This window comes from Pongo abelii, chromosome 4 (genome assembly GCF_028885655.2).
Source record: "Pongo abelii isolate AG06213 chromosome 4, NHGRI_mPonAbe1-v2.0_pri, whole genome shotgun sequence".
In the NCBI taxonomy this organism is placed as follows: Eukaryota; Metazoa; Chordata; class Mammalia; order Primates; family Hominidae; genus Pongo; species Pongo abelii.
The window spans coordinates 74,818,885-74,846,490 of NC_071989.2; the positions used below are offsets into that span (position 1 = coordinate 74,818,885).

General features: G+C 35.6%; 2 protein-coding genes across 12 annotated transcripts in view; one reads left to right on the forward strand and one right to left on the reverse strand.

Moving 5' to 3' along the window:
- Positions 1 to 23,096, forward strand: part of TRAPPC13 (trafficking protein particle complex subunit 13) — a 41,020-nt gene extending 17,924 nt beyond the window's left edge. For 2 of the 9 annotated variants that reach the window (XM_009240748.4, XM_024246650.3), the window contains exons 5-13: positions 4,075 to 4,202; positions 7,829 to 7,901; positions 9,500 to 9,544; positions 12,621 to 12,638; positions 15,341 to 15,474; positions 17,651 to 17,849; positions 18,998 to 19,098; positions 21,202 to 21,352; positions 21,478 to 23,034. In XM_009240748.4, coding sequence (XP_009239023.1) covers positions 4,075 to 4,202; positions 7,829 to 7,901; positions 9,500 to 9,544; positions 12,621 to 12,638; positions 15,341 to 15,474; positions 17,651 to 17,849; positions 18,998 to 19,098; positions 21,202 to 21,352; positions 21,478 to 21,585 — 957 coding nt within the window. In that variant the 3' untranslated portion in view covers positions 21,586 to 23,034. 9 annotated transcript variants of the gene reach the window in all.
- Positions 22,893 to 27,606, reverse strand: part of SGTB (small glutamine rich tetratricopeptide repeat co-chaperone beta) — a 57,215-nt gene continuing 52,501 nt past the window's right edge. For all 3 annotated transcript variants that reach the window (XM_024247280.3, XM_002815605.6, XM_054556416.2), the window contains exon 11: positions 22,893 to 27,311. In XM_024247280.3, the coding sequence (XP_024103048.2) occupies positions 27,200 to 27,311 (112 nt within the window). In that variant the 3' untranslated portion in view covers positions 22,893 to 27,199. The remainder of the gene's footprint in view (positions 27,312 to 27,606) is intronic.

Below are 27,606 nucleotides of genomic sequence, written 5' to 3' on the forward strand. Positions count from 1 at the left end.
AAGAGGTGAGGTTTCACACTGTTGCCCAGGTTGGTGTGATCATAGCTCACTGTAGCCTTCACCTCCAGGGTTCAAGCAATCCTCCCATCTTAGCCTCACGAGTTGCTGTAACTGCAGTTGCATACCACCACACCTGGCTAATTATTTTTTATTTTTTGGAGACAGCATCTCGCTCTGTTGCCCAATGTAGTGACACCAAATTAAAAAATAAATTAAAAGTTAAAAATTGATGGTGGAAGGAAGAGCTGATGCCTACTGTACAACGGTAAAGAGGTAGTAGCATTGTTGAACATCCCAAACACTGCATCTTACATTAAGACAATATAATAAATGTGAAAATACTTTGCAGAATTGCCCAAATTAAAAACTTTTTTTTATATTTTTATCATTACTTTTTAAAGAATTCTGTAATTTCATTTGTATTTCACCTTCTACCCAAGGGTTGTTTAATGGAAAAGCTTTTTAGGGGGAAAGGCTTATTTTTTTTCTATTTTAATTGTTGTTAATAATTTATAGTTTTATTACATTCCAATCAGTGTTGTTCTTGTAATATTTCAGCTTTTGGAACTTACTGATGATGTCTTATGACCCAATATTGATTTTTTATTAATTTTCCGTGTGTACTTGAGAAGAATGTGTATGTTTTATTATTGTCTGTAAAGCTAGATATATATATATATATATATATATATATATTCATAAGAGCTATTTTATCAATTGTGTTGTTTAGGGCTAGATTCTATATATTTATTTATTATCAACTTCATCTGTCTTATACTAAGAGTGGCATGTTTGTCTCATATTACTAGTGTATTTCTATATATATATATTCTAAAATCTCATATATTTTGCTTCATAAAGACTGCTGTTTCGGCCAGGTGCGGTGGCTCATGCCTGTAATCCCAGCACTTTGGGAGGCTGAGGCGGGTGGATCACAAGGTCAGGAGATCAAGACTATCCTGGCTAACACGGTGAAACCCTGTGTCTACTAAAAATAGAAAAATTAGCCGGGTGTGATGGTGGGCGCCTGTAGTCCCAGCTACTCGGGAGGCTGAGGCAGGAGAATGGCGTGAACCCGGGAGGCAGAGCTTGCAGTGAGCCAAGATCGCACCACTGCACTCCAACCTGGGCGACAGAGCAAGACTCCGTCTCAAAAAAAAAAAAAAAAAAGACTATGCTGTTTCGTGCATATTTATAATTATTGTTAGTCATCGTGAATTGTGGCTTTTAATATTAAAAATATTCAAGTAGATTGCTCAGGAAGTTCTTGTGGGTACAATATTCTCTGAGCCCTTGTTGAAAGGTGTTTTTCAATACTTCAAGTTTAGTTTGGCTAGATTTAAAATCTTTTGTTTACATTTTTATTTCCTTATGTTTTTTGAAAATGCTACTCCTTTATTGCTCAGCTGTGTATGTTGTTTTTGAGAGGATTGAGGCCAGTCTAATTCTCTTGCCTTGTAAGTTATTTCATAATTTTTCCTGGAGGTCCTGATGATTTTTTTTCTTTATGTTTCAAAATTGGTCTTTGGGTGTGATTTCCCTGATTCCAAGTAGACCCTTTCAATATGGGTCTGCAACCTCCACCTCCTGGGTTCAAGTGATTCTCCTGCCTCAGCCTCCCGAGTAGCTGGGATTACAGGAATGTGCCACAATGCCTGGCCAATTATACCAAACTCTTGGTGTCCTCTGAAGACATCTTGAGCTTTCACACTTGTGGTATTTTGCTAGCTCTGTTCAACTTACTTAGAATAAGTTCCCCCAACCTCTTTCCTCTCTGCCTTTTCAAATCCTACTGATCAAAAAACTGCAGTTATGATTAAAATGACACATAGGACACATAGGAAAACATATTCAACAGAAAGCCAATGGGTTCAATTATTTCTTTTTTTCTCTAATTTCAAAAATGTTTAAGAATTTATATCTGGGCACAGTGGCTCATACCTGTAATCCCAGCACTTTGGGAGCCCGAGGCGGCAGATCACTTGAGGCCAGAAGTTTGAGACCAGCCTGGCCAACATGGTGAAACCCCGTTTCTGCTAAAAATACAAAATTTAGCCAGGCTTAGTGCCGCTTGCCTGTAATCCCAGCTACTGGGGAGGCTGAGGCAGGACAATCACTTGAACCTGGGAGGTAGAGGTTGCAGTGAGCCAAGATAGTGCCACTGCACTCCAACCTGGGTGACAGAGTGAGACTCTGTCTCCAAACAAAAGAAAAATGTTTAAGAATTTTTAGGGCTGGGCGCGGTGGCTCATACCTATAATCTCAGCACTTTGGGAGGCCGAGGCGGGCAGATCACCTGAGGCCAGGAGTTCAAGACCAGCCTGGCCAACATGGTGAAACCCCGTCTCTACTAAAAATACAAAAAATTAGCTGGACATGGTGATGGGCGCCTGTAATCCCAGCTACTCGGGAGGCTGAGGCAGGAGAATCGCTTGAATCTGGTAGGCAGAGGTTGCAGTCAGCCGAGATCATGCCATTGCACTCCAGCCTGGGCAACAAGAGTGTAACTCTGTCTCAAAAAAAAAAAAAAAAAAAAAAAAAGAATTTTGAATCTCAGCTTTATTACTTATGAATTGTATAACCTTGGGAAAGTTGTTACTTTTCTGTGCCTTGGTTTCATTGTCTGTGGTCTGTGAAATGGGGATAATACTAATACCTACTTCAGGATATGGGGATTAAATGAATAATATGCTTAGAACAGGGCCTTGCACATAATAGGTACCAAATAAATGTGAGCTACTATTGTTTTACAACTGAGTATAACAAAAGACACAGCACTAATAAATATCCCATTTCAAAGTGTCTAACATAAGATTATTGGGTTAGAATTAACTGCAAAACTGTTTTTTAAAAGAAACAAAAACTTAAAAGAATCCTAACTCTCATGTAAAAACCTCCACTAATTCCCATGACCTAATGTGATCTTTGCTTTCCCTCAATTTTTTTTTGCCTTGGAAGTTTTATCATAAATTTATCCATTCATTATTCAACAAATATTGATTAATTGCCTACTATGTGCCAGGCACTGTGCTATAGTGGTGAGCAAGAGAAGATGAGGTTCCTGTGTCCATAGACTTTTCTGGTAGGGGAGACAGAAACAGGTAAACAAAATCATAAATAAGGTAATTATAGATTGTGATAAATGTTACAAAGGAAGCAAAAGTTGAATGTGATAGAAAGTAATTGAGATAAGGGAGAGGGTAGTTTTAAGACAGAGTGATAAATGTTCAAAAGGAGAAAAAAGTATAATGCAGCATCATCGGGTGGAGGGAAAGTGCTACTTTAGACGAGGTAGTGCTTTCTTGGTGGCTTTAATGTCATTTTCTAGTTCTCTTATAAACGAATTGGTCTCTGACATATAATTTTGTTTTGGACGATTACTTATCTTTTAGTGTTATATACTAGCACATACATACATATCTATTTGTTTCAGTGAAGTCCATCTGAACATATATTTAAAAACCATGTGTTCATACTGATGCCTCAAATTCCAGTCCAACACCAAAGGCTTCATTGTAGCTTCCCCCCTTTCCTTATTTGTACCTTTTTTTTTTTCTCTGAAGGTAAGAAACCTGTCTCTTGTTATCCACAATGTATTATTTTGTTTTGTCCTAGTATACACATAAAATAGTGAAAAAACACGTGTGTTGTAGCTAGAGTACATTTGTGTACCATTCTTTTTGTCTTTAGCCATAGATTACAATTAAGATTTTGTTTTCCAAACTTACTTAGGTTAGTTCCACTTTTACCCTTCCCTCTGCTATAGCCCGATTGTATTCTTCATTTGTAATACAGTTAGGTTCATTTGTTACTGTTTGTATTATTCCATTTTGAATTCTCCCTAATTCTTGCTTGATTTTATTTATTTATTTTTTTTTTGGTGGGGGGGTGTGCCATTGCCATGGTTTGAAGCATCGGAGCTATACAGAAAGGTTTACACAGAAAAGTGTTGCCCCACCTTTCATCCTTCTTTCCTAATTCTTATTCCCCTATTCTTTCCACTCATAGCCATGCACACCCTGTAGGTAACCAGTCTCATTTGGACTTTTTTTTTTTTTTAAACTTTGTTTCAAGGCTGATCTTCAGACAAGTTCTCAGCGTTTAAATCTTTCAGCCTCCAATGCTGCAGTGGCTGAACTTAAACCGGATTGTTGTATTGATGATGTCATACATCATGAAGTCAAAGAAATTGGAACACACATGTAAGGATTAATTTTATTAGTTCTCAAAGGTTTTTACTTATATATGCCTTTGTTTGAAATTTTTGCTTTCTTTTCATTCACCATGAAGCGTAGGAACCTACTTCAAAAGGAATTTTATGTTCTATGTTTGCATGTTTACCAGAAATAAAGTTTAAACCAAATGTTTGTTTTGTAGGGAGAAAATCCAGTTTATCATCATTTATCTCTAGTTTTATTTTTTTACATCTACAATCTCTAAAAAATGAAAAGCTGTGCAAAATGTTTAAAACCCAGGTAGCACTCTAAAAGTAAATTTATTGTGTTTTGAGATGCTAGTAACTGATGTTCATAGTGTTTATTTTTAAATTCAGTTTTTCAGTTTTGTATTTAACCAGGTATGTACACTCTGTCCTGAGAACTCAGAAATGTAGGACCAAAATAAGGCACACTGAAAAAAAAATCAAATTCTGTATTCCTGCCCTGTGTATGTGTTTGAATGTGAATGCTCTATTTTTCTTTCAGTCTGAGAGGCAATATGAAAATTTTAGCCATCTGAAGTAATTTTAGACTTCTTCATCTCCTTTAGAAATCCTGCATCCAGTCAGTTCACAAAATCCTATTAATTCTCCTGAATATCTTTCATTTATCTCTTCATCTCTACCACTTTTGCTTCTCTTTGTGCCCATTGAAGTATATAATATTGGCTGTTATTTAATCAGTTAATTTTGGTGACAAGCTCTGTTGTAGGGACTTTTTCATGTATATTCTTTGGGCTTTGGAGTCAGACTTCCCAGAATTCAAATTTCAGCTTCATCATTTGTTATGTGATCTTGTATAAGTCACTTAATTCTTCAGTGATCTCCCATTGTCCTTAGGAAATTCTGACTTTGCAAATGTTTTACAAAGCTCTCTGCAACCTAATTCTTACCAACCACAGTAGTTCTTACCATCACCACCCATCCCTCCCTCTCCACCCTGCAGTCATTATTTGACTTCTTTTATCTCCAGACTCCATGGATTGAAATGCATTCTTCCCTTACAAAGGAATACCTATGGAATTTTATTTAGTTTACTTCTACTTCTCTTTCATATCTCAGATTTAGCACTACCTCCTTAAGAAGTTTTCCTAACCTGCTAGACTAGATTAAATCCCACTTTTTGTATCTTCTATAGCACCCACCATTTATCATTTTTAAAAATGTTTCATACTTACTTACTGAGTGCCTGCCTTTCCCATTAATGTAGGAGATGCATGAAGTCTGCTGTAGTCCAAGGATCTAGCAGAGAACATAAGTCAGTATTTATTGAAATGGTAATAAATGTGTAAAATCTCCGTTTTACAGAAAATGAGACTTGTACAATTAAGCAGCTAGTTTAGAAGACATAGAACTCAAATCCAAACCTAGTTTTAGATCCTCTACCTTGCTATGCTATTCTTACTGTGAGCACTTAGAAGGCATGTATTGTGCTTTGATCAGTCCTCTTCCTAGCCCCTGCCTTACTTAGTCAGTACTACGCAGCACAAGTATAAAGGAGAAATTAAATTACCTGCTAATGTTACCACCCCATATAACCAACCACTATTAAAATATTAATATATTTCTTTCCAGTCTTTTTGCATACATATATAAAATAAATGTGTATAAATAATTTAATATTTTACAAAATTTTGGCCATATTGCTCATAGTTTTATTTTTTTAAATACACTGTGAACATTTTCACACACAATAGACAGTATTTTTTGAAAACACAGTTTTTGGGCTGGGTGTGGTGGCTCATGCCTGTAATCCCTAATAATTTGGGAGGCTAAGGTGGGCAGATCGCTTGAGCTCAGGAGCTCAAGACCAGCCTGGGAAACATGATGTAATCCCATCTTTACAAAAAATACAAAAATTAGCCAGACGTGGTGGAGCATGCCTGTAGTCTCAGCTAGTCGGGAGACTGAGGTGGGAGGATCGCTTGAGCCCAAGAGGTCAAGGCTTCAGTGATCCATGATCATGCCACTGCTCTTCAGCCTGGGTGACACAGTGGGACCCTGCCTCAAAAAAAAACACTTTTTTTTTTTACATGACTCCATCTAACACAATTGTACAGTGTTTTTTGTTTACTGTAATGTTGGATGTTTATTTTCAGTTTTTCACTGTTAAAAGTAACACAGAGATGAACACCTTAATGTTTCCTTATGTGGAATATTTGAAGTGGTTTTACTATGAGAACACATAAGCATTTTTAAGGCTCTTTCACTAAAAGATTGTTTTCTAAATTTCTTCCAACCACTAGCAGGGTAGAAAGACAGTTTCTCTAAACCCTCACCAACTCTGATATCACTTATAAAGAATTTTTTTCAAATCTTGATAAATGGAAAAATATTACCTCATTATTTTAATGTGTTTCTCTGACTACTTGTGAGGCTGAACATTTTCACATTTTTGTTAGCCAGTTATGGTACTGTGATTTAACTGTGTATTCCTTTTCTCATGTTTTGAGTGATCTATTGGTGTTTTGCTTATTAACTTATGGCAACCCTTTGTCATATTAAATATTAAAATGTAACCACTTTCTCCTATTGTTACAAGTATTTTATCCTAGTTTGTTTCTGCTTTGTAATTGTTTTAGTGTTTTTGATTCAACTTAAAATTTTTTATATAACAGTATTTCTCATTGCATTTATGTTAAGAAATCTATCTGGATTTTTTTTTTTTGAGATGGAGTCTCACTCTGTCGCCCAGACTGGAATGCAGTGGCGCAATCTCAGCTCACTGCAAGCTCTGCCTCCCGGGTTCATGCCATTCTCCTGCCTCAGACTCCCGAGTAGCTGGGACTACAGGCGCCCGCCACCATGCCTGGCTAATTTTTTGTATTTTTTTAGTAGAGACGGGGTTTCACCGTGTTAGCCAGGATGGTCTCGATCTCCTGATCTCGTGATCCACCCGCCTCGGCCTCCCAAGGTGCTGGGATTACAGGCATGAGCCACCGCACCTGGCCTTTTTTCTTTTTTTTTTTTTTTTTTTGAGATGGAGTTTTGCTCTTGTTGCTCAGGCTGGAGTGCAATGGCGCAATCTCAGCTCACCACAACCTCCACCTCCTGGGTTCAAGCGATTCTCCTGCCTCAGCCTCCTGAGTAGCTGGGATTACAGGTGCCTGCCACCACACTCGGCTAATTTTTGTAATTTTAGTAGAGACAGGGTTTCACCATGTTTGCCAGGCTGCTCTCGAACTCCTGAACTCAGGTGATCCGCCCGCCTTGACCTCCCAAAGTGCTAGGATTACAGGCATGAACCACCGTGCCCTGCTGGAATTTTTTTAATCCATATTTTTTTCTAGTTTATATGAACTTGTTTTATATACTCAAATATTTGATTATTCTGAGAATTATTTTGGGATATATTTCACCTTTCAGGTGAAGTCAGGAAGCTTCTGATTTTGTGCTCCAAAAATCAGAGCTTTCTTGTTCATTTTACTAATCAGAGCTTTCTTGTTCATGTAATTATGTCCATATCTATTCTGACTTTTTCCCCTGCTCTAGTCTCACACATCCACACCATAGATATGTGTTTTCCAAATTTCTTAGTAGAATTGAGGTGTGTTTGATTTACTATTAAAATTTAAAATGATTCAGAATCATTAAGACATCTTTCTGTTTCAGCTTGGTATGTGCTGTGAGTTATACAACTCAGGCTGGAGAAAAAATGTATTTTAGAAAATTCTTCAAATTTCAGGTATTGAATATGACAGTGGTAAATAGTTTTTATATGCCTTTTTCTTCCTGGTAGTATACAGTTATTCCTGTTTATCTGCAGGGAAAACAAGCTCCAAATAAAGCAAATAGCTCAATATTTTTGAATTTGTCATATGACTAGCAGTCTAAACTCAGACTAAATTAAGATGAATAAAAGCAGAGGAATTATTATTGCCAATATGTTTTTGTAATGAAACTTGAAGGTGTTTATTCAAAATAAAAGAAAAAAATAGCTGAGTCTGGCACAGTGGCTCACACCTATAATCCCAGTGCTTTGGGAAGCAAAGTGGGGAGGATCACTTGAGGCCAGTTCAAGATAGCCCAGACAACATGACCTAGGACTACAGGTAGCACAAGCCTATAATCCTAGCTAGTTGGGAGGCTGAGGCGGAAGGATCGCTTGACCCCAGGCTTCAAGGCTTCAGTGAGCTGTGATCACGCCACTGCACTCCAGCTTGGTCAACAGAGCAAGACTCTGTCTCCAAAAAGTAAATAACTTGTTTTTATGGCCTGACAAAACACACAATGTAGACAAGGGATAAAATGAGTGTAAAGTCCAGATAAAATGAGGGTAAATAATTTCAAATTTCTAAAGAAATTTAAAGGAGAGACAATTGATTTGAAGTGAGTAGACTGAGCTTCCTTCAAAGACCCCAGGAATCACTGGAACTTTAAGTTGAGTTTTGTATTAATATACAGTTTTCAGCATCCATCAAAAATAGTTTCAAAACACTGGTTTAGCACATTTATGTGGGGGGGTGGGTGAGGAAATGTGAATACCACGTATGTCTATTATAAATATAGATCTAAATATGATACTGTATATGGTTTTCTTTCATTCCTCTGTAAGTGGAAGACAAAAAGCTATGCATAGGGAAAAAAATCGGCCATTCTTTTGCTGAATCATTCATTTGCATGCTTTTTGAAAGAAAAAAAGTGATTCAATTTTTTTTTTTTTTTTTTTTTGAGATGGCGTTTCACTCTTGTTGCCCAGGCTGGAGTGCAATGACGCAATCTCAGCTCACTGCAGCCTCCGCCTCCTGGGTGCAAGTGATTCTCCTGCCTTAGCCTCCTGAGTAGCTGGGATTACAGGCGCCCGCCACCACGCCCAGTTAATTTTTGTATTTTTAGTACAGACGGGGTTTTGCCATGTTGGCCAGGCTTGTCTTGAACTCCTGACCTCAGGTGATCCGCCTGCCTCGGCCTCCAAAAGTGCTGGGATTACAGGAGTGAGCCACTGCACCTAGCTCAGTTGCTTTTTTTGCAAACAGTTTTTGTGAATATACATATAGAAAAATACATAAAATATATGTGTTTTGTTTAACAAAATATTATGGAGCAAAAACCCATGTAATGTAATTATCACCCAGTCAAGAAATAATGGTAGCCTTTCAAAAAATACATTTGGGATTCTTTTTTTTTGGAAGAATGTTGCATACCTATTAGAAAAGTCTTTTAACAATTAAAATTGGAAAATTACTGACAAACTTACAGTATTTGATTTAAATAAATAAATAAATAAATAAATAAATGGTCACATGATAACAATCTCCTGATTGATATGCTTTATTTAACCAGGTTCTCAAACCATTGGATGTGAAAACCAAATTTTACAATGCAGAGGTAAGTGTTGAGTGCTTAATGGGATTTCATATTAAACATTAAGATCTTATTTGACTAAAAATCTCTTATATACATTTCTAATACTGAAGCAAATTGCCAACGTGACTGTAAATTATTTGAAAAAATCACAAATTTCAGTTAAAATTGAATAATTTTATTATAGGTCTCATAATCTTTTTCAACTTACATGGAATCAATGTGTCTTGATTTTTATTCTCATTGTTAATTTTATAAGGCTTTCATCTTCTTTCGTTAAATGATTGCCTTCTCATTCCATTTAATGGTGGTTGTTACACTAGCAATCTGTTGAATATTTACATGTGGTTTGGGATTTTACAAAAATTGAATTAGTAGATCTAACACTGCAAAATAGATTTAATATTCACATGGAAAAATACTGACAAGTGAAGCTTAGCACATTAAATTATTTCCAGGGTAGTCAGTTTGCCAGCCAGAATTAGGTTGCTGAGTTTGGTGTAATGGCTTTAAAACTCCTTGGGAAAAACAAGTTTGGCAAAAAGAGAAGTAACTTTTATAATAGAAGATGCTCTATCTTTTACCCTAAAAAGAAGAGATAAAATAGAACTTGCCATAGGAGAAAGGATTTATTGCTTGGATTTCTTTTCTAAGATTCTGTTTTATCTTGGCTTCTAGAGCTGCAGAAAAATCAGATCTCTTGCTAGCCCTCTTATCCCCCAAAATCATGTGTTTCATACCAGTGATAAATTCAAAGATATCCAAATACAGTATTTTGAAATGAAGATTATATCTCTACTACTCTAAAACCAGATAATGATCAGACACTTTTAATCACATGGCAAATTTGATATTTATTTTTACCATCCACAATCTGAACTTTTACTCAGTAAAATTTATACTATAAACTAGGATTTCTAAGATGTCAAAGTTAAGGAACCTAACCTGCAGCAAAGACCTATTAGGAGAAAAGAAAAAATGCATATAATAACAAAACTACCTAGAATGGAATATAGTGAGAATGATATGAAAAGATGTGCTGCAAGAGCTCTCAGGAATGTGATCTTGGAATAGTTTAAAGAAGCTTTATGGAAGAGAAGGAAAACTGGATTGGAGTCTGAAAGGAATGCATGTTGGAAACAGACAAGTGTCAAAGCAGTGAAGGCATTCAGGCAGGGTTACAAATGGACATGAAATATCAAGTACATAGGAAAGAGCATACATATTTGACGAGAGGGAAAAGCATCATCAAGAAGATTACTAGATGTTTACAAAGTTGATGTTTCTTTTGTGGGGGATAGGTGAGTTGGAGTAATACGCATTTATTCCCTCTTTTTTGTTATTAATGGCATACTGTTGATTAATTACAGTATAGCTAATCAGCATGGTGAGATTTAAATAGTCTAATTTTTGCTGGAAAAGATGTCATTTATAGTATGAGGGGAAAATGTTAACTATTCTGTTAGAAAATTAATTTAAAATAGGGCAATAGGTCGGTTTTTTTCTGTAACTGGCTCCCAGGAGTCATATATTCAGCTATTTTAGGTTTTCTTCATTAAAAATGTGGTAGTACACTAAGATACCTGTAAATTAGTTTTATAACGCTAATATTCAGAGTGATTTGTGAATAATTTTAAAAATTGCTAGTTTTTCTATAAACATTATAGAAGTGGCATGCTCTCCATAAAGAAATAAAAATTCACAATTCCACCATACCAATTGATTTTTCATTAATACATACTCTTTTGCAGTCTTTATTCACTTATATATAATATTCTATTTTTATAATCACGACAATTTTGTTTGCTTCCTTTGTCGGTTAACATTATATGTTGACATAATCTTTAAATCTTGCTAACAAACTTCAATCAAAATAATTTCAGTAATATTCTGAACTTTTGAAAATAGATCTCACTTTAAAAATCAGGAGTGAACAAATAGCATTTTGGGTCTCTCTAAGATACTTAATATTACCTATTAGACAAACAAATACTGTTCAGCCACTAGCATGAGGCAGATTATGTTGACCCCAACCAGGAATTTCAGGTAGATTGTAGGAGTTAATAAACCACAGTAATATCAGTAAGTGATGCTTATTGCTCTGTGCTGTAGTCCTTTTACAGTTAATATTATTGGCCCCACATCTGTCTCAAACATATATTTTGATACTGTTTCTAATAATGCTGTAATATGTGAATCACCTAAAGGAAAACAAGTTCATGAAAAACTTTGTTATAGTCTTCTAAGATAGAAAAGCCTTGCAGGAAGATTGGTGAGACTAGAAGCTAGGATTCAAACATTTGGTCACCTGCCAGGTACCGAAGAGAAATATAAACAGAACATCTTCACAATTCTCAAGGGACCTGCATCCAGTAGAGGAGACTGACATGACATAACTATGATGTAATCCCCTCCCACACATATAACCCAAATCATGAAGTAACATATGCTGGGTACCTAGAGAGGTAAAAAATGATTTCCAGCTATGCATTTGATGGAGGTGACATTTGAGATTGCTCTTAATAAAACATTGAAGAAATATATAAGAAAAAAAAGGCTAACCATGAAATCTACTAAGAAGAAGAGAATTCTCAATTTTTTCAAGTGGTTCAGCCCTACATTCCCTGAAGTGATCAACGGAACTCTAATTGCCCAAGATATTCCTTAAAAAGAGGATTCCATTATTACATAAATTAAGAGAAGGTATACAGTGTATATCTATTCTGAATGTGGAGGATAGTATATATTCATCCTAAATTATCTATGAAGAATTGCAATGTTGGTAAAGAATTATAGAACTAGAAAGTCATGGGATATACCTCTCTGCTCCAAAATGTGCCCTTAACAGTTTGCTACTGTTGAGTATTCAGCCATAGGGTTCTTCTCTATTCCATTGTCATTTAACCTAGCAGTTTCACCTTTTTAGAAAAATGGTTTGTCATATTTCTTTATGTTGCTTCCTGTTTACTTTCTTATTTACTAATGCTGTCTTGTTTAGTAATTTAAAAAATGCAGAAATGCATTTTATTTTAAAGTAATTCTTTTTTCTTTAACATTTAACTCTGATTTTTCTAATTATTCTTTTTTATTTTTCCATTAGAGTGACCTCAGTTCTGTGGTAATTTGATTTTTTATTATAAATTTTTATACTTTTCTTACTCACCACTTTTTGACTCTGCCTAATTAATCTCTCTTTACAAAACATAGTGGAAAAACAGTTAGTTGTGAATACCACCTATATGACTTCAGAAAGATTATATATAATTTTATGTACTTTTTAATTATATCAATTTTCTATTCTGTGGGGGAAAATTAGCTCAAAAGTTAAATTATCATATTGAAACAATTCTCATTTTCAGTGTTTCTTCTTTAGATTTTTTTTTAGAGGTATGTTACCTTGTGTCAAATGGCCTTGTGATTTTCATCATCTTACTGTAAAATACCCGATTATCCTAGCCTTCAGTTCTTTGAATAGACTGTATAAATCGAAATTCATTTTCAGATGCACAGTGGTTTTAGTTTTAAGTCTGGCTCAGGTAATGATGGCCGCTTGACAAAATGAAACAGAAGAAAAGCAAATTTTCCCAACTTGACTAAAATTTTATTTTCAAAGTTATATTTACAATAAGCAGCATTTGCTTATATCACATTACATATGTAATATCAACTGCCTTAGCACTGAATTCTTAATTTTTAAAATATCAAATTGCTTTACACTAACTGTTCAAACTAACTTGATTTTCCATTATGCTGCTTGTTTTTCTTTTTATCTAAGCTCTTCCTAAATTTATGCAGAAAATTGCAGTTTTTAAATTGAAATGTGGGTCTGTGGTTATTTTTTTAAAAGCAATGGATTGATGGGCTATATGTACTTTTTTTTAGAACCAGTAACCAAAAAATGCCAATAAATGATACATTTTTTTAAACTGATAAATCATTTTATTTCTATTTTCATTTGAACACATGTCCCAAAGACTAAAGAATCTGTTTTATTTTAGATAATAGTACATTATATTATAACTTAATCATTATATTTTTGCAAATGATTTTCATTTTCTTGGTGTTAGTGTTTAAAAAGCTCAGCCAGGCGCGGTGGCTCATGCCTGTAATCTCAGCACTTTGGGAGGCCGAGGCGGGCAGATCACAAGGTCAGGAGTTTGAGACCAGCCTGGCCAACATGGTGAAACCTCATCTCTATAAAAAATACAAAAATTAGCCAGGCATGGTGGCACTTGCCTGTAATCCCCGTTACTTGAGAGGCTGAGGCAGGAGAATCACTTGAACTCAGGAGGCAGAGGTTGCAGTGAGCTAAGATCGCACCACTGCACTCCAGCCTGGGTGACAGAGTGAAACTTCGTCTCAAAATAAATAAAAATACAAAAATTTAGCTGGGCATGGTGGCACTGCCTGTAGTCCCAGCTACTGGGGAGGCTGAGACAGGAGAATTGCTTGAACCTGGGAGACGGAGGTTGCAGTGAGCCGAGATCTTGCCACTGCACTCCACTCTGGGCAACAGAGCAAGACTCCATCTTGTGGGGGTGGGGGAAGCTCATAGGCCAGGCACAGTGGCTCACGCATGTAATTCCAGCACTTTGGGAGGCCGAGGTGGGTGGATCACTTGAGGTCAGGAGTTCTAGACCAGCCTGGCCAACATGGTGAAACCCTGTCTCTACTAAAAATACAGAAATTAGCTCAGTATGATATTGCGCACCTATAATCCCAGCTACTCGGGAGGCTGAGGCAGGAGAATCCCTGGAACCCGGGAGGTGGAGGTTGCAGTGTACCAAGATCATGCCACCACGCTCCAGCCTGGGTGACAGAATGAGACTCTGTCTCAAAAAAATAAAAAGCTCTTAAGTGGCAAATTTTTCGGTCATAGTTGATTTTATGTTACTTATGTGTAGTAAACATATTACTATGAAACTTTTGAAAAACATTCTTGAATACCCTTAGTGTATCATTTTTTATGTAGGTTTGTTTCAAAGATAAATCAAGTTAATCTGTTATCCTTCAATTACATGAAGGAAAATAATAACCAAATAGCATAAAATAATGTTTAGCATAATTAGGGGAATTAATTTATCTAAATTTATCTAATTATCTAATTTATCTAATTATTTAAATTACCTACTGGCAAATATTGCTGAATAGCATAAGCTTTAAAATCTGTCACGGAGGCTACAAAATACCTTTTGCCTGATTTAAAAGCTCTACGATGGTGAAGTATAATCCACATTTCTTTTTTTAGCCCTCAATATACATTTAAAATGAACTAAGAAATCACTAATGACCACTCGCAAATTGCTTTAATTTAAAAAGTTAAATCCTTCAAGATGACAAAATAGATTATTCATAGTATTAGTGGTCACTACACTATCTAAATTGACATTAATATGACAAAGTTATACTGCCATATTATAATGAAGACTTAATTATCTTAACGTAATACTGAAATTATAGGAGCATAGGTATATTCATCATACTAAAGCACATTTTAATATTTTAATACCTAATGAAAAGAATTAGAGTATTTGTAAATGAAATTCCAGTTAAGTATTTTGGGATGTTAAGACAAAATATAGTTATCCTCCATCCATTGTTTGACAAGGTATCAGTTGACTAACACTTGACTTTGCCCCTGTTAATTATGATAGGGTGAAGATTTCTTTTCTTGCATTAATTGTGATAACTTTGATTTGCAGGCATGAACTAATCACATTTGTGGTTAATATTTTTTCTTCATATAGATAAGATATTTTTGTTGAGATAAATATTTTAAATGCCACCACACTTTGGTGGATATTTTTTTCATATCCTCAGACTGATGAAGTATTTCTGGAAGCCCAGATTCAGAATATGACAACCTCACCTATGTTTATGGAGAAAGTTTCATTGGAGCCATCTATTATGTACAATGTAACAGAATTAAATTCAGTCAGCCAAGCTGGAGAAAGGTAAATATTAATTATGAAGTCTTTATCCTTGTTTTGAAACATACATGGTTTTCTAAACATCCATTGCTCTTCAGTGGGTTTTTTTTTTAATTAATAGACTTTTTTTTTAAAGAATTTGAGGTTCATAGAAAAATTCATCAGAAAGTAGAGTTTCCACATACCCTCTTCCACTCCTCACAGTTTCTCTTGTTATTTACATCTTGTTTTTTTATATTTATTTATTTATTTTTTGAAAGAGTCCAGCTCTGTGCAGTGGCATGATCTTGATCTAGGCTCACTGTAACCTCCACCTCTCGGGTTCAAGCAATTTTGGTGCCTCAGCCTCCCAGGCTGCTGGGATTACAGGTGCATGCCACCACGCTTGGTTAATTTTTGTATTTTTAGTAGAGATGGGGTTTCACCATATTGGCCAGGCTGGTCTTCAGCTCCTGACCTCAAGCGATCTGCCCGCCTTAACCTCCCAAAGTGCTGTCCTTACAGGCGTGAGCCACTGTGCCTGGCCTACATCTTGTTTTAATGTGGTACATTTACTACAATTGATGAACCAATACTGACACTTATTACTAACTAATGTCTATAATTTACATTAGAATTCACACTTTTTGTTGTATGTTTTATTGTTTTTGGTTTTTGGTTTGTTTTCTTTTAAGAGACAGGCCTCATTAATGTTGCCCAGGCTGAAGTCAAATTTCTGGACTCAAACGATCCTCCCAAGTATCTGGGACTATAGGCAAAGTACTGTAGGTTTTGACAAATATATAACATGTATCCACCATTACTATATTATGCAAAATAGTTTCACTTTCCAAAAACTCTCCTGTGCTCCATCTTCATCCCTCCATTACATAACAATAAAGATCCTAGCCCTTTGCGTTTCATGTTTTACTATTCAAAGCATTTGGTCTTTTAAGTCTCATAAAAATCCAGTGAGGTAAATATGAATCCTATCATTGCTATCCTGCAAATGATAAAATGGAGGAATGTGAAGGAATGGTGGAGAAGTTAAAAAGAATAAGGGTGAATGTGGGTTTAAAAAAGAAATACTCTCTCAACATCAAAAGAAAAGGACATAGGAATAGATGGTTTAATATTTTGTGAAAAGGAAATACATACACCTTTCCACAGCTAATTTAAAAGAGGAAGAATAAATGTAAGGTTGACAATAATACACATAAGAAAGTAATAGGCTGGGTGTGGTGGCTCATGCCTGTAATCCTAACCCTTTGGAAGGCTGAGGCCAGAGGATCGCTTGAAGCCATGAGTTCTAGACCAACCTGGGCAACTTAGCATTTTTTTTTATTTAGCTGGGCATGGTGGTACACTCCTGTATTCCTAGCTCCTTGGGAGAGAGGCAGGAAAATCGCTTGAGTCCACAAGTTCAAGGCTGCAGTAAGCCATGATTGCATCACTGTACTCCAGCCTGGTGACAGAGAGAGACCCTGTATTTTAAACAAACAAAAAAAAAAAAAAAGAAGAAGAAGAAGAAGGTAACAGCTTGGGATAGCATCTGAATTTCTTAATTAGGAATGAAAAGTTTGCTTTTATATTATTAGGTTGGTTACACACAGAAAAGTTCATAGCCTCTTTCATCCTCACTGAGGAAAACAATTTTCCATTCTTTTCAAATGTTTTAGTTAATTTTGAAAATTAGTTTAGAATGGTATGTCTCTTATTATTCTAAACTATTATCTTTGATAATTTTAGAGAAAAGAGACAGGATACTTAAGGTTCTGGTTTCTGTTGCACTTTTCAGTTAATTGATACATGTTCAGTTTTATAAGTAATATATTACATTCTATTATAAAGAACCTCCTTGAACCCAGAAGTTAGAAGTTAACAGTGAGCTATGATCATACCACTGTACTCCAGCCTGGGTGACAGAGCAAGACCCTGTCTCTTAAAATTATTTTTTTTAAAAAAAGGGACCCCCCCACTTTTAGGGTCCAATTACTATAAAGAACCTCAAGATTTTCAATATCAACTGAAAAAAATGAATGGAAAATAAATCATTGCAGTATACGTTCTTTTTATTTGTGTTGAAATCGCTAACATGTTCTGTTGTTGATCTTTGGAGGGTACATCATCCAGTTCCTATCCAAAGGAACAATCACAGCCATGGTTTTTCTTCTAAAAGATGCTAGAGAATTTTCTCCATCTCTGTCTCCACCCCTCTCAGTGTGTCTACGTTTGGGTCAAGAGCATATTTGCAACCAATGGATACACGCCAGTACTTATACTGCCTAAAGCCAAAGAAGGAATTTGCAGAAAAAGCAGGCATAATTAAGGGAGTAACAGTAATTGGAAAATTGGATATAGTATGGAAAACAAATCTAGGTGAAAGGGGAAGGTTACAGACCAGCCAACTTCAAAGAATGGTGAGTCTGGAAAAAACTTCACTGGGGTTTTGGTGTGTGAGAGACAGGTAGTTAGAACAACTTAATTTTTTCTACATCCAGCAGTAAAAAATTGGAGCACTATAAAAGGCATTAATACTACTGGAGAAGAAAAGATTAATAGTTTCACTGATAGGTAGGTAGAAGACTGGTGTTGCCGTGAATGAAAAATGGTCAAATGTTAATTTATCCTTAATACATGTGTTCTTTATCAAACAGAAATTAAAATAACTTTATCAAGTATCTCTCCTTTGGTAACACATGCTCACTCTTCTTCTGACTTCCAAATACATTAAGGTTTTCTATTTTGCAATGTCCTCAAACTCTTGGACTTACTTCATTCACCTACTCAGTTCCTACCATTTTTAAGATGTTAAAAATCTGAGGCATCTCAGAAGGTGAGTTCTACTAAAGTTATCTTATAAGCATTGGTTGCATATTTTACCTAATTTCTTCTCTGAGAGTAGGGATAGCTACCAGGCTTCTTTTTCTTATGCTTGTAAGAATATATGACAGGATTCTCCTCCCTTTATGCTGAATATTACCTGTTTTGACATATTCCAAATTTTACTTTTCTTTCCACTGTTTGAGGCAGTAATTTAAAAAAAATGATGATGATGATTCCTGGGCCCACTTAAGTATAGCCGTTAGTTATTTTTCTGCCATGGCCTGTTCCAAGCCTTCGTATTGTTATAATCCATCCTCATCTGTGCATCTTGTAAAAAGTGATGATTTTCTTCCTGGCTCCTTTCAACATCATCCCCCTCTTTCTTTAGACAATAACTTTACCTATTTAGAGTTACAGACATAGAAGCTACAGCATCTGGAAAGTGTCCCTTCAAATCCCTGAAATTTCTTTACTGACTACTTACCTGTGAGATTCATCTTAACTCTACTGAACATGGAATAATTATATAACAAAAACAGTCCAGGTCTGCCGGGCTATTCCATAGGCAGTAGCTGCAAAAGAACTTAAAATGAGAGACAAGTAAAGTGAATCAGAAGTATTTTCTTAGAACATCAGCTTGGAAACCCAACAGCTGTTGAGTGAATGTTTTGCTATGGTGCCTTCATTAAAATGGAAAGGTTTTGTGATAGATATACATTAACTGTGTTGCTTGTTTTCTTAGGCTCCAGGTTATGGAGATGTTAGGTTGTCTTTGGAGGCAATACCAGATACTGTAAACCTCGAAGAACCTTTTCATATTACCTGTAAAATAACAAACTGCAGGTAATGCCACTGTTTGTAGATGGATGTCCTTTCTACCTCACCTGCCTAGAAGATAATTTTAAAATCTTTTTGTTACTATCTCCTTTTAAGTTTTCCTCTTGACATACAGCCTTCTCTGATATTGATACTGAGTACTGTAAAATTCTTCATCTGGTAGCAGTATAATTACATATTTTTAAGGGCCTATTGTATTATGCATCTTCTGTATTTTATTTCATTCATTTGTCACACCCTATGAGGTAGGTATTCATTGTTTATACTTCCTTCACCAAAACATGAACTAATAGGTTCTTATGTATTAATATATTATGAATTGAAGTAGCAAGATTTTTTGAGGCATGCTTGTACTTGAGCTGTATCTTAAGTATTAAGAAACCAAACATTGCTTATGGATTTAATGTAAGGGGAAATCATTGATTCGACAACTGGGTTTTGACAGTAAAGAGAGAGCATAATCTGAACTGTCAGGAAGCAAAGAGCACAGGGCTTTGAAACCAGAAAAAAATAGAATTAAGTTCCAGTCCTATGCCCTCTGCTCCTACTTGTATTACCACTTGGTTTGTATTATTATTTGGGGTATTTTAATAATATTGCAGTGATGAATCCCAGTTCTCTTAGTGTGAATGTATAATCCTTTTAATTCCAGATTTATTCTTTTTGGTATTAGAAAGATAGAAAATATTTATCCTTCAAAATTACAGAAATACCCACTTCCTCTATGAAGCTACCCAGACTTTCCAAAGCACACGTATTCATGCCTTCTCTATCATAGAAAATTTTAACTTAGTTTTTTAGTGACACTTATATATTGTGTATTTAGTGACACTCATATATTACTGTAAGTATTAGTCTCTTTCTCACTGGACTGGAATTATTCAAGAGAAGGGACTTGAATAATTCACATTGTGAATATAATTCACAATGTCTGCCACATTGTGAGCTCAGTAAACAACAATACAGGGGAAAGACCCTGTGCTTATAGGGTGTTACAGGGTGTTGGGGAATTTTTGTTTTTTTTTTTTTTAAGTTTTTTCAGCAAATCAGTTTATTGACCAGCTCACAAGTGTTATTTTTTTCAAAAGTTAACTTCTCTTGGTGTTCACTTTAACTTTTGGTTATTCAAACAAGTTTTCTAAAAAGCATATGTCTCTTACATCTTTAGTTTCCTCTCTATATAAATGTCATTCCCTGCCCCTACACACCAGGGACATGCACAGACACATGCACACAACATATATAAGTTTTACTGGATTTTTGTGAAATTAACAATATTCATGTAGTGCATCTACCCTGGTCTCTGGCACATAGTAGCCATCTCAAATGTTTGTTAGGGAGATTCAGGCATATACAAGTTAATATTATAAAGTCAATATGCGTAAAAAAAATAAAATTTAAATAAGCAATTTAAAATTTGGAGCCAAGTATAAGAATAAACAGCTAAAAGCCATAAGTAGCCATGAATGGTGGTAGGAGACTATTTTTCATTATGAGCCTTTTGGTTATTTAAAAAAGAACAATGTGCATACTTTCATTAAAAGTTTTTTTAACTTATTTAAGCTGAATGGTGATATCTGTTATAAGCAGAAGTAGTCTTTTCTTGGTAAATAATCCAGTTAGCAAACCTGACTAGTATTTACATCTTATGAATCCTGCCAGTTGTTTCCCAAGTTATGGTAAAGTAACATAGATTAGATATCAAAAGGACTAGACCAGAATCAGTTGTTTTCTTCTTTTCCTGTAGAGTACCTAACAGAAATAGTGAGAATATATGGCAACAAGATTAGTCACAAATGTGTGGAAGTCTCCCAGAAAAATGGCAGCACCAGATCAGCACCAGGAGGCCAGTGTTGAGTAATAGAACCAGAAGGCCAACATCCAGACAGGCAGATTAGTCTGAGGCCATTTTAAGTGCTAGAAGGTGTGACTTCCTTTCATCTTCCTGATTCTATCTTAAGTGATATAAAAATGTTATAATAGCTTTTCTCTTTCTGGTTTTTATTCTCCTGGATATGGAGAAAACAAGTTTACTGTCAATAGTAGAAATATTGCAGTACCTCTTTGTGAAATGAACAAGATTTATTCCTATTATTCTGATTCCTCCAGCAGTGAAAGGACTATGGATCTGGTTTTGGAAATGTGCAATACCAATTCCATCCACTGGTGTGGAATTTCAGGAAGACAGCTGGGAAAGCTGCATCCAAGTTCTTCGCTCTGTCTTGCCCTTACTCTGCTTTCTTCAGTACAGGGACTGCAAGTATGCTGTCTTTTCAAAAATTCCAATATTAGGGTGCTGTTAACTTACAAGTCATTTGTGATATCCATATTTCCTCTGAATGAATGAAAACTTAGACTCATCTCTCTCTCTCTCTCTCTCAATAGAGCATCTCTGGCTTAAGACTAACAGACACATTCTTAAAGAGAACATATGAATATGATGACATCGCACAAGTCTGTGTGATATCTTCTGCCATTAAAGTGGAAAGCTGAAGGAAACTTCCAATGTTAGGCTTTTCATTTAGTTTCACAGAACTGCTCTTTTTGTCACCTTTGTAAAATGATGACGTCAACAACGAAGTAAATATGTTACTTAAATTTTCTTTCCTGTAAAATGGTTAAAATATTAAATATTTGTTTTGAAGAGATCTGATTTTATCTTGTAATTTATGTTCGAAATGAACATGTGTATATTTTCTACACCTATTATTTAATTTCATTTTAGATGACCATTGGACTTTGTTCTCCAAAAGCTGTGTATCTGAGACTATTTGTCCCTAGCAAGTATCTAGAACACGAGTCAGCACACTTTTTATGTAAGGTACAAGATACTAAATATTTTAGGCTTTGCAGGCCGTAAGGTTTCTGTCACAAATACTGAACTCTGCCATTGTACTGCAAGAGCAGCCAGTAGGCAAAAAAAGTACAGTGGTGTACACAAAAAGCAGCAGCTGGACTCGGGAAGCTGAGGCAGGAGAATCACTTGAACTCGGGAGGCGGAGGTTGCAGTAAGCCGAGATCATGCTACTGCACTCTAGCCTGGGCGACAGAGTGAGACTCTGTCTCAAAAAAAAAGAGACAGCTGGGCAGATTTGGCCTGCAGGGTATAGTTGGCTGACCTCAATCTAGAAGATAGAGTTGTTTCTTAGAACTTTGTAATATTTTGTTTAGAAATACTTCAGTTAACTCCAGTTTTTCCTAGCTATTCAGTCAGCAGAAAAAGTTTGCTTAAAACAAAGGGGGTAGTCCTCTTATAACCTGATATTTGTTAACACACTATAAGCTTTCCAGTTGTTTTCAAAATTACGGTAATGGTTTGTGTCTGTATTTGTATATTATACCTACAAACATACATATCTTTCAGCTACTGAACACATCAGAATTGGTTTTACTTTTTAGGTTGTTGATTTTTTTTATTAACTATTAACTAAGAATAATACTTATTTTCTAATTATAAGCCAAAAACTCCTGGGTTTTTTTCTCATTGATTAAGCCACTTATTTTTATAAGGTATATTTAAATAATTCTCATCTTCTGATATGATTATAAACTCTAAATCATGTGTTACTGTTACAAAACTTTCTCTCTCCATGTAATCACACTTAGTTATGAGCAAAGCAGTGAGAAAGTTGAGGTGATAAACAACTTTGCAGCATTAATGTAACAAAAAGTTTCAGTGTTTGTCAGGAAAACAAAAGCTTAGGCTGTTAAATAAAAGCTATTCTATTTTGGTAAGTTGAAATTCAAGAATGTATATATAATTTCTTAAATGTAAGACTGCATTAAATCAAATACAAAAATTGGTTTTTCAATGCATCATTATTTATTGCCATAACAAATTGTTTGGTCCAGAATGAAAGCTATATTCAGAAGGTTTGCACCTCAAAATTGAGTAATAATTAATGAAATGTCTGTACTAAATAAAGTGCAAGCAGTGTAAAATTGAAGTCTGTCTTTGTTTCAAAATGATTAAGATTGATTAAATGATGAAATAATATTTTATAGCCACTGCATTGGATACTTGGATTGTTTTTCAAGCATCTTCTTATGACTGAATCTTCTGTTTCATTCTGTTTTAAATCTTAAAAGTAACATGATGGTCACTTGGAATCTGCTCTATATTTTAATTATAGTCTCTTCTGTTTATAAACAATAACTTAGACACATATTTTTCATAGTTTTAAGTAAAGATTAAATAATGCCATCTTAGAAAGGATCTGTTTAACCTATATTATAAAAGTTAGATACACAATTTGGTACATTAAATGAAAATGTCATTTGCATATATAGAACCTGTTCTGTTTTACACAGTATCATAATAGCTACAGCTTCTACAAGAAATATGGTTACTGTAAGTCCAACATTTAGTAAGAGGCTTAAAGAGTTACTTTAATAATGCCCTCTTATTTTTCTAGTTAGATAGCAACTATATTTCCCAGACAAGCAAGAAAATATATGGGGCATTTTTTATAAATTTAAAAGTAGCTAGCACAATCCAACCACGCAAAATTTTTTTGAAGTAGCTTACAATGCTATGATTCCAAAGTGATCAAGGTACTTGAAGAGCAAAAATGGCTTGAATAGAATGGAAATGTAGGTAAGTGGACAGATAGCATCTAGATTGAATTTGTTACAGGTGGTATATTAGCAAAGAAATAGAAAAATGGAATGGAAGAAATATACCAATTCCCATTATTTCATGTAAAAAGAATGGCTAATTTAACTACAGATGTTAGCACATGAAGACATTGTTTTAAAGGTTTTTTTCTTACAGTATCTTTGTCTGGGTAATACTGGTCAAATAAAATGAGTTGGGAAGTATTTCCTCCTCTTCTGTTTCCTGGAAGAGATTGTTTAGAATTGATATTATTTCTCCCTTAAGTGTTTGGTAAAATTCATCATTGAAGTTATCTGGGCCTGTAGTTTTCTTTACTGGAAGGTTTTTAACTTAACCACAAACTCAATTTCCTTAATAAATATGGGTCTGTTTAGGTTATCTGTTTCTACAGTGAGCTTTCTAGTTTGTATCCTATAGGGAATCTGTTTCATCTAAGTTGTTAAATATACAATCCTTGAGTTGGTCATGGTGTTTTCTAGTTAGCCTTTTAATACCTATAGTGTCTGTTGTGTATCCCCCCTTTCATTTCTGACACTGTGAATTTGTATCTTCTGTTTTTCTAGGCAGTCAGCTAGAAGCTTATCTTATTGCTCTAAAAGCATTTTTAATGCACTCAAGATAGTTATGCTAGAAACTTTAACTTCTTATTCAACACTGAATATGAGTGACTGATTTTTAATTAAGGATCTATTTTGCGTTTTATATCACAGTAATGACTTCTATGTGTTAGTAGTAGTACTTTGTTCTGTGTTAATACTAGAATACTAGGAGTTCATTCTAACTTAAATCAAAGTTGGCTTAAATGGAATACGAATTTAACTTCTGAGGGCCGAAGACTTAAATTGTGCTCTTTTTAAATTCTGCAGAACTATATATCTTCATACAGATCTTCGTTGTAGCTTTAGCCCAGGTGCTTAGGTGTTTGCAGGTCTAATTGAGAAACCTCTAACCTAGTGTTCCTCTAAATTAGAGTCCTTGGATCTGTATCAAAACCACCTAGTGTACTGTTTAAAAATGGCCATTCCTAGGCGTTATTACAGGACCTACTGTATCATAATTGAACACGTGGCCCTGAATCTGCATCTTTAACGAATTCTCCAGGTGATTCTTACAATGAAGTTATAGAACTACTGTTCTGACGTCACAAAGGAGAAAGAGAAAAGTTGGATTTTAAACTTCAAGATACAAAATAATTAGTCTCTTTTTCTTTTTTTTTTTTTTTGAGGTGGAGTCTTGCTCTGTCACCCAGGCTGGAGTGCAGTGGCGCAATCTCGGCTCACTGCAACCTCCGCCTCTCAGGTTCTAGCAATTCTCATGCTTCAGCCTCCCGAGTAGCTGGGACTACAGGTGCCCGCCACGAAGCCAGGCTAATTTTTGTATTTTCCGTAGAGGTGGGTTTCACCATGTTGGCCAGGCTGGTCTCAAACTCCTGACCTCAGGTGATCCCCCCTGCCTTGGCCTCCCAAAGTGCTGGGATTACAGGCATGAGCCACAGCGCCCGGCCAATTAGTCTTTTGATAAGGGTTCTATAAGGCCTAATCATCTGAACGATTACTCATTTAATTGTATTATTCCTGGCCAGGCACAGTGGCTCACACCTTTAATCCCAGCACTTTGAGGGGCCAAGATGGGCAGATCACTTGAGGTCAGGAGTTTGAGACCAGCCTGGCCGATATGGTGGAACTCTGTCTCCATTAAAAACAAATTGGTGGCCAGGCACGGTGACTCACGCCTGTAATCCCACCATTTGGGAGGCCAAGGCAGGCGGATCACGAGGTCAAGAGATTGAGATAATCCTGGCCAACATAGTGAAACCCCGTCTCTACTAAAAATACAAAAATTAGCTGGGTATGGTGACGCATGCCTGTAATCCCAGCTACTCGGGAGGCTGAGGCAGGAGAATCACTTGAACCTGGGAGGCAGAGGTTGCAGTGAGCCGAGATTGCGCCACTGCACTCCAGCCTGGCAACAGAGAGAGACTCCATCTCAAGAAAAAAAAAAAGTTAGCTGGGCATGGTGGTGGGCGCCCATAATCCCAGCTACTTGGGAGGTTGAGGCTCGAGAATCGCTTGAATCCAGGAGGTGGAGGTTGCAGTGAGCTGAGATTGCAACACTGCACTACAGCCTGGCAAAAGAGTAAGACTCCATCTCAAAAAAAACCCCACAAAATTTATATTACTTCCTTTTTCAGTTTTCCCTCGTAAAACTTGTGAAGTCATTACATGTCAGCACCAATTTCATGATTAATAAACAAAAAATATACTCTAGTTGGAATTAAACTCTCATCATCAATGTAGTTAGACCCATGCAATTAATACCTAATGCCCCTTTTCTCCACTAACTAATATGCATCTAATTTATAATAAAATATTTTAAGTCTCCTGTTATATTTAAATTGCATCAAATTTAAATTATGTTAATTATAAGACTGGCATGCCAAGCCAAATTATCACAGAAGATTACATGAACAAGCAATGTTAGTGATAGATGCTTTTTGTTATCCATCAAATAATTACTAAGTTTTCTTTTTTAAAAAAATCAGTGTTTATGGGCACACAATTAAATACCATTTAGAAAATCCTTAACTTAGGACCAGGTCACTGGCTTAGTTAAATATATTTATATTTGATAGTTTCCAAGGTAAGGTTACCACTGGGGAAATTGTGATAATTAAGTCAAATAGTTGTACCACTGACCTAACCAGTACATTAAGGATTTCTAAATGTATCTTATTGTGTATTTAGCATAAGTGGCCATGCTAATGTTATCAATACCAAACTGCAGACAAGATTAGTTAAGAACTATGCAGAAAACCTGAGCGTCCTACCTTTACTTTCTATACATTTGCATTACCAATTTTTTCTTTTCAAAACATCCCTTGCATCAAGTGCTACTTTCTAACAGCTCTTAAGATTCTCTGTTCACCAGAACAAGCAACATTAAAGATAATATTGGTTCCCATGTTATATATTCATTACTGATAGCACTTATCAAAGCTAAACCTAGATAATATTCCTTCTTTCCTGACATACTGCTCAGTGGCAAGTACACTTCTTCTCAACCAGCATAGGAAACCTTTCCTTTGGGTCATTTCCCTTCTCAAAAAACTGCTTAAGGGAAATTGGAGCTAAAGAGCTTACCAACAAATAGTCCTACTAGAGTTCAATAAATATACTTTGCTATTAAGTCTAATATACAAATATGATAGAAGTTTGAAAATGGAACCTTATCCCAGTGCTATATTGGCACTTAACATGGCTAGTGATCATTTCAAAAGGAGTCATGTTATGTTTTGAGTTTGTTTGTGATAAACCTATTGTCTAAACAGATTTATTCTTTAAGAATATACACAAGAGGTTTTCCTCCATTATTTTCACACATCAGATATGGTGTTTGGTTTTTTGAAGGAGGGAGGGGGTACTATCTACAACAAATACTTCATTCATAGCCATAAACCATTTGTATCTTGGGCTTGAGCCCCTGGTTAAATCAGGAATGCTCTTCAGCGCTGCTGCTGAATGATCTGCTCCGGATGTGATTTCTCAGTTGCTCTATAAGTTCAGGATTTTGTTGCTGTATCTGCTGAGCAAACTGCTGTCCCCTGTAGTAAAGAGGCAATGTGGTTTGAATAGGGAATTGCCAGTCACATTTACCCATGCAAAAAGAACTGCAGAAAATGTGGGAGCTACCTAAAGGGGGCTTTTTTTCTATAAAAACAAGTTTTAGAGCCACGACTTTAGAATCTACAAGTTTACCAATGCCTCCATATAGCATTATTACAATGCAGTGTTCTTTATAAGAAACAAAACACCCATGCTAAAAAAAAATAAGTACCTCAACTGGGTGAAATCTACTTCTCTAGTGCTAATGACAAAGAAGCAAAGGGCTAAGAAGTA